Source organism: Balaenoptera musculus, chromosome 7 (genome assembly GCF_009873245.2).
Source record: "Balaenoptera musculus isolate JJ_BM4_2016_0621 chromosome 7, mBalMus1.pri.v3, whole genome shotgun sequence".
Taxonomy (NCBI): Eukaryota; Metazoa; Chordata; class Mammalia; order Artiodactyla; family Balaenopteridae; genus Balaenoptera; species Balaenoptera musculus.
This window is the reverse complement of record NC_045791.1, coordinates 89,119,993-89,127,728: the sequence shown is the minus strand read 5'-3', so window position 1 is coordinate 89,127,728 and position 7,736 is coordinate 89,119,993. Positions and strand designations below refer to the sequence as shown.

At 42.3% G+C, this 7,736-nt stretch overlaps 1 protein-coding gene across 1 annotated transcript; it reads right to left on the bottom strand.

Moving 5' to 3' along the window:
* Positions 1-1,960: 1,960 nt before the first annotated feature.
* LOC118897978 (PC-esterase domain-containing protein 1B-like) lies at positions 1,961-3,180 on the bottom strand. Its single transcript, XM_036857666.1, is given in 2 exon segments — positions 1,961-2,877; positions 2,880-3,180. Coding segments are annotated over 2 exon segments (1,218 nt in total).
* Positions 3,181-7,736: the final 4,556 nt, after the last annotated feature.

Here is a 7,736-nt window from a genome sequence, read left to right as displayed (position 1 = left end):
ATGGTGTGAGAAGAACTGGATCCACATGCAAAAAAAATGAATCCAGACACAGACTTTATACACTTCACAAATATTAACTCAAAATGGATCGTAGACCTAACTGTAAAATGCAAAACTAAAACACTCCTAGAACATAACACAAGAGAAAATCTAGATGACCTTGGGTTTGGTGATAAATTTTTAGATACAACACAAACGGCACAATCCATGAAAGAAACTGATATGTTGGACTTCCTCAAAATTAAAAACTTCTCCTCTGCAACAGACACCACCAAGAGAATGAGAAGATAAGCCACAGACTGGGAGCTACTTCTAAAAGACATATGATTAAATACTGTTATCCAAAATATACAAAGAAATCTTAAGACTCAATAAGGAACAACTGGTTAAAAATGCACACTTCATCAAAGAATATATACAGATGGCAAATAAGCTTATGAAAAGATGCTCAATATAATGTCCTTAGGGAAGTGCAGACTGAAACAACAAGATACCTTGTGCTTATTAGAATGGTGAAAATCCAAAACACTGACAACACCAAATGTTGGCGAGGATGTAGAACAACAGGAACTCTTATTAGTTGCTGATGGGATGCAAAATGGTAGAGTCATTTTGGAAGGTAGTTTGGCATTTTCTTACAAAACTAAACATACTCTCACCATATGATCCACCAACTGCATTCCTTGATATTTACTCAAAGGAGTTGAAAACCTATATCCACACAAAAACCTGCACATGAATGTTTAAAGCAGCTTTATTCATAACTTCCAAAACTTGGCAGCAACTAAGATGTCCTTCAGCAGGTGACTGGATAAACAGTGGTACATTCAGACAACAGAATACTTTTCACCACTAAAAACAACTGAGCTATCAAGCCATGAAAGGACATGGAAGAAACTTAAAGGCAAATTACTGAGTAAAAGAAGCCAATCTGAAAAGGCTACTTACTGTATGATTCGAACTATATAACATTCTAGGAAACACAAAACTCTGGAGACCATTACGGATGGGTGGTTGCGAGGGGTTGGATGGCGGAGGAATGAAGAAGAGGAGCAGACAGGAATTTTAGGGCAATAAAACTATTCTGTATGATACTATACATGTCATTATACATCTGTCAAAAACCATAGAATGTACAACACCAACAGTGAACCCTAATGTGAAAAATGGACTTTGGGTGAAATGATGCATCAGTGTAGTTTCACTGAAGGTAAACAAATGTACAACTTTGGTGTGGGATATTGATACTGGGGGAGGCTGTGTATGGGAAGTATATGAGAACTCTCTACTTTCCTCTCAATTTTGCTATGAATCTACAATTGCTCTAAAAAAATGAAGTCTATTTTTAAAAATATGCTAGGTATTTGATGAGCTCAAGAGTAGAAAATATGTCTCTAACAGAAAATAAAAACTCTTGTGTTAGTGAATGGAATACTTTTTTAAGGATAAATATTATGTTGAAGCACAGATAAATTTAATTAAGGAATGTGCAAGACAATTTGTGGTGAAAGCTTTGGGGAGTAAGTTCTATAAATGTATGTAAAAACTAATGGCGATACTGAAGTCACTAGAAACGTTTTGGTAAGTGTTAAGGTTCAAAATTTTTCCCTTTTTCTTTTCAGGAAAAATGTCTAGGGAGAATACTGTCGGAAGACTTATATTTAGGCAAGGCTTAACCGTGTGTGTACTTTTTCATTTAGAGCTCATTTCTGCACAAACGTTAAGAGGAGAGTGGTGTGATGGTCTGGGTTCTTGCCCCCTCACCAAGAAGTGGGGTGAAGGCTCTGGCAAAGAAGAATGTGTGAGGTTGCTGATGGGTGAAAGTAAGAGGGTGAAGGAGTCCTCACCATCGCAGGGTTGCTGAAGGCCACGCCTGAGTGCGAGAAGTCGGGCAGTCTGTCCAGCCTATTGACTACGTTGGGAAGCAGCCCAGGTCCAGGTCTGGCTACTGGGGTCTTGCCTATGGGTGTGCTTGGGTCCGTCTGTTGGTGCGCCTTCGCTGGCGTCTGCGTGGCCCGCTGGGGCACCGGGGAGGGTAGGGAGGCGACCTTCTGCTCCGATGTTGGGTAGAGGTTCTAAGAATCGGCCCAGACGTGTCTCCCGGCCAATCATCGAGTTTGCTTCGCCAGTGTGTATCTGACCTGGCGTGCTGAAGAATCACTGGAGAATTGCCCGCGCTGTGAAGATGGGTGCTAGGGCACACAGGTGCCTTGGCGGTAGGGCTGGAACGGAGGTCGCGCCCGGGGAAAGGGTTCCGAAGGTCGCCGCGGAGGCATGCGGACGTGGCTGGGAACCAGGACAAGGGCTGTTCGCCCGGGTCACCTCTGCTGTCCTGGGGCTGCCTACCATCCACCGGGCCTGGAAGTCCCCTGGTGGGACCATCCCTGATCCACCTGCCCACGGGGTGGCGGCAGGGGCGGTCCACGTCCCAGGCGTCGGCCAGACGCGCCAGCAGCAGCTGGGAGAGGTGGCAATGTGCGCGCCTGTCCCAGTGCACGCCGTCTCGCTGCCGGTGCTGTCCCGCATGCCGGAAGTGGAAATGCAGGTCCAGCATGTCAAAGCCGTACCTGCTGGCCTCCGCCGAGCTGTAGAAGTTGGCCTCTATCACTTCTTCCCGCAGGCGCGCACCTCGGAATAGGTCCTCCGGCAGGAGGTAAGCCCCGGAGATGACCTCCGCAACCGGCAGGGCCGTGTTCCACACCAGGAGGCAGGCCTCGGGCAGCACTTTGTCCAGGCGCCCGAACAGGCTCTCTAAGCCCTCCAGGTAACTCCTCGGGAAATCCTGGCCGTACCTGGAGAGGTCCCAGAGGCAGGAGTTCATGACCACCACGTGCGCGGCGTGCTCGCCCCGCCGCAGGTGTTCCAGGACGTCTTTACGTACGGGGAGTACGCACGCGTGAGGAAGTAGAAACGCACCAGGTGGTGGGCGGAGCAGAACTGGCGGACGTCGCGGTAGTGCGTGCAGCTGTGTAGGCGTTCCCACCTGCCGCCCTCCCGCGGCACATCGCGCTCGAAGCTCAGCTCGCCCTTGGCCTTCAGCCGGCTGGAAGAGAGCAGGCAGTCCTTCTGCAGCAGGAGCACCAGGTCCTTGTACATGGCCCTCTGCATGGGGTCCCCCATGACGACCACAAACTTGTTGCGCAGCAGCTGCCGGACTTCGCAAGCCCGCAGGTGGGCCATGGTGGGGGAGGGCAGGCGGGAGGCCTAGCTCCTACCTTTCCTCGGGCAGGTCGGAGGAGAGCTCTGGGGAAGGGCAGAAGTGCACGGGAAAGAGAGGGCGGTGCGCAGTTGGGCGCGGGCGTTACTGCCCGCGCGGGGGTCCCGGGCAGCGAGGAGAAAGGAGGCAGCGCGTGGGCGCCCTGAAGTCCGCCTCAGCCAAAACTGACTTTGGCCCGGGACGTGACCTCTGACCCGCGGAGGCGCCTGGGCGGGGCCCAGGCTCCACTTGGCGGAGGCGAGGCGCAGGATCCCCGCGGGAACCTGCCCCGCTCAGCTGCAGTGAGCGTTCTCTTTCAACGGATCCGTGCCTGCTTTCTAATATCTCGGGCTTGGACTGCTATTACGCTGCACTTCTGGGCACATCCAGTCCACTGTCCCTTCTTTGTTTTACCAGTATCTCAATAATGGGGCGCATCTGGGATTGCCTCTTTTTGCCCCTGGCTCTTGCTTCCTGTATGCGTTCCCACCTCTACTTGAGAATTTCTTTATTGCTGGCTTGGTTCGCCTTTTGTACTGCCACCTCCTTTGCTAGAGGCATTTGGGGAATGTCTCCACTAGGGGAGAGACGCCATTCCCAGCGGGAGAAATCTCGCTGGGGACTGATCTACAGCCAGGATTTACAAGCAATGATTGGCAGAATACTCGGGTCTAGTGCAAATAGTAGAGGGTTCAACTCTCATTTTTTTCTTTTAATTAAACTACTTATTGTCACCTCATTGTGGATTCTCATGCACTTGTAAGAAATAATACAGAGAGATTTTCGTATACCCTTTACCCACTTTCCCCCATGGGTAACTCCTCCTGCGCCATTCCCCTAATGCCTGGTAATTGCTAAACTGTCCCGCATTTCGAGAATTCTATATAAATAGATTGTACAGAATATAACTCTGGGGAATTAACTTTTTCCCTCTACTTCATTCTCTGGTGTTCATCCAGTGTGTCCACTTTATAAACCCTATACTGTTTTCTTCATTAGAAAATTAGTTTTCCAGTGGTACAAATGTGTCAATACTCTGTTCCCTTTTTATTCGCTGAGTACTAGTCTGTGATATGGACATACTACAGGCACAGTCACTTTAACCATTCACCCGAAAGGATGTTGGGTTGTTTCCAGTTTTTGGCTATTACAAATCATGCTGCTGCGAACATTACTGTACAGGATTTTGTGAGAACCTAGATTTTCATTTCTCTGGGATGAGCCCTGAACTGTGATTGCTGGGTTGTGTGATGGGTGCAAATTTAGTGCTTTCAGAAATGCCCAGACTGCTTTCCAAAGTGGCTGTACCATTCCACATTCCCAGGAGCAATGAATGAGTGGCCAGTTTCCTTCTTTAGGATGTAGATATGAACATCCTGGGTATGACCTTTCTGGTTGCATGAACCCTGGTCTCTTCTGCACTTGGATATGGATATACGCTTGAAGTTGTATAATGCAGGCCTCCTTCATCTTTAAGCATGGATGTGAGCTTCTAGCCAGTGCAACCTGAGCCTCTTCATCCTTGATTAGGGATGTGGGCTTCCTGCTGAATAAATCCTCTCCCTCTAGATCCTTGGCTGGGGATGCAAACTTCCCAGACCTATTTTTAACCTTTTTTTTTTTAAAACAGGTTAATAAACAATCCCCTCTTAAAATATACCTATGATAGTCATATTTATCAGCCATGAAGACTTTCATGTGAAATAGCTTATTTTGGAGCCTCTATACTTCTTATTTTATATATATATATATATATATATATATATATATATATATATATATATATGGCAAGAAATCACCTGGTTTGGTAATTTCTCCTCATATTTTACAGAATTATCAGTGGGATCTTCAAAGTCTTTTACCTTCACTACAAACAAAAGTATAGTTTACATTGGTTTAGCAATTTACTTTTGAACCCCTAAAACCAATACTTTTTTTTCACTGCCAAGAAAGCAAATAGAAATTATTCAGTACTGCATATAAGAATTAACTGAAATTTTATGTTATTTTATAAAAACAAAGTGGTTATTTCTATATTGCATTTTAAATATGATAACTACATAATGGAACTAAAGTCAATTTAGAATAACTTACATAATCACCTTCTGTTAATATTGCTATTACTTCATGGACATGCTACCCTTTCTTTGGGAGAGATTTTCCCACTTTCAGCATAAAATGGAGAAAAAAACTTTTAAACCAAGTTTTGGTGATATCTTAAAAAGGCCCTTATACTACATCTTAAAAACACATATGTATGGCTAAAGAAGTATTATATTTATTAGAATATCACTGTAGCTTTTATATGCCCAAATACTAATTACAGGAAACTAAATTTTTAATCTAATAAAATTAGAGGAAAGAGATCAGTCTCGTTTTTTTCTTAAGGAGCTATTTTTTGTTGTTGTTGTAAATATAAAGAGCTTGTCTGTCTTCAGAGCACAAGTGAAATAAATATTGTCATTTGGCCAGTTAAATTTTTAAGAAGAGTTTTCATCTACTTGTTTATTCACATTGATTTTTTAAAAAATTCAGCTAATTGACAGGTTTGCACTTCCTTTTGTGTTGTATAAATACAACCTTGAAAGACATTGCTTTGTGTTGTATTCCCTACCAGAAGTACAGAAAAATTTCAGTTTAGCACCAGTGAATGTTAAAGCAGTTAGAAAAGATGTGAACATTTACTTTCTTTAACTCATTTTCCAATATGACCATTTTTCAACTGTTATTTTTCCAATGCCTAAAATTCTTTATCAGTAGTATAAAAATCTGAAACATGTTCAGTTTGAAGTATTATACCATCACATAGCTTATTTTATAATATTTTACTTTTTAGTGTTCTTTGAAATTACAAATGTAATAGATGACCTTAAAAACTTTTAAATAGAGAAGTAAAATATATATTCAAAGTCTTTTCTTTACTCCTACACATTCTCAAAAATTTATTATGTGTTGATTCAGACCTCTTTTTATACCTTGACAAAAATATGTTTAGATATGTATATATACGTTTTGTTACATAAAATTTGTCATTCTCCATATTATTCTGTAACTTACTTTTTCATGTAACTTTTTCATGTAACATTATATAATAAGCATCTTACTTTAGACCAAGTTCTCTAGAAAACAACTTAAAGAAAAAGCTGATGTGCCAATTTATTAGCAAGTGTATTCCCAGAGGAGTAAGAATGAGTCAGGGAAGAAAGGAGAACAGACATGATGGGATGCATCACTGGACTGGCCACTGTGGCCACTGTGGGTGTCAGTTGCAACTCATAGTGTGATCTCACGGGATCATCTTTCCAAAGATTGTATAAACTTCTCTGTTTCAAGACAGCTTTCCTCAGGATGAGAGGAGAAAAATGTATCTCTCAGTTCATATCTCCCGTAGGTCAAAAGTTCATTCACTGCCTAGGGCATTCATTCCCCCCGACAATTCCAGATTGCCCGTGTGTGAGCACCAAATGGATCCCCTAGCCACTCGGAATTCAGCAGCCAGTCCACTAATGCATCAGAGCTCTTCTCCCCTCTACTTAGGGAACTTGGGGCCATAGTTTCTCTGCTATAGTTTTTCCAATGGTCAGATCCTGTCTGCTATTTCTCTTCTAGTATTTTCTTAAACTGTCATCAGGATTTCTGTTTTGTATTCCAGTACTGCTAATTAAATTTTTTTTTTTTAATTTCAGTGTTACCATGAGTAAGAGGAAAGTAAATTGTTCTTGTTCTTGAGCTGAATTCCATCCACTTAACTTTTTCATTCTGGAAATAGGTATATGATCTTGTACAATTAACTTCACCTTGCTAAGATGTTTCTGTTAAGATGGTATTGGTGGCAGGAAAAGTTAAGGTAATTTTCACCTCATTACATTGTCTGACTCTATGCATCTATGATTAGAAAGTTAAACCAACAACTTGTTAGCATATTATGTTAACAGAAAATTATTTCTTATCCTAGTGGTCTTTTCAACCTTCTGATCCTCCAAATACCTCCCTGTCCTTCAGTTATATGAATACACTAGTTTAAAAAGAAAGAAAGAAAAAGAAAAAAAATAAAGATCATAGGCTATTTTGCGTGTGGGTATGTGTGTGTGTGCATGTGCATGTGTGTGTGTCTATTTTGGGTCTGTAATCCAATTGTTTTGTCTTCCTCTTAGCTTTGAAGCTTGGGGTATGACACTGCTTTATTTTCTTACTTCCCTTTGTCCAATAGTAGATTGGATTAGATGTTGGCATCAAAGTATCATGGAATAAAAATTTCCAATTAAATATCAATAAATTTCATTTATTAACTAAATAAAAGAAATGACATAGATAAAGAGGAGATAAAACTTTCTTGAGATGGGCAAGAGGCACAGATAAATAAATGTTTGTGCTCCCTCCTCTAAGAAATAAAAATCTGAGATTAGAAAGACAGGCCTGAGCCCAAATATTACAAAGCATTGGTTGGTGGGGAAAAAGAATTGTACTGTATCCTAGATGGATGAAGATACCCACATCATGGTTCTAAATGAAATTATAAGTATTGGGCACATCCTGCTCT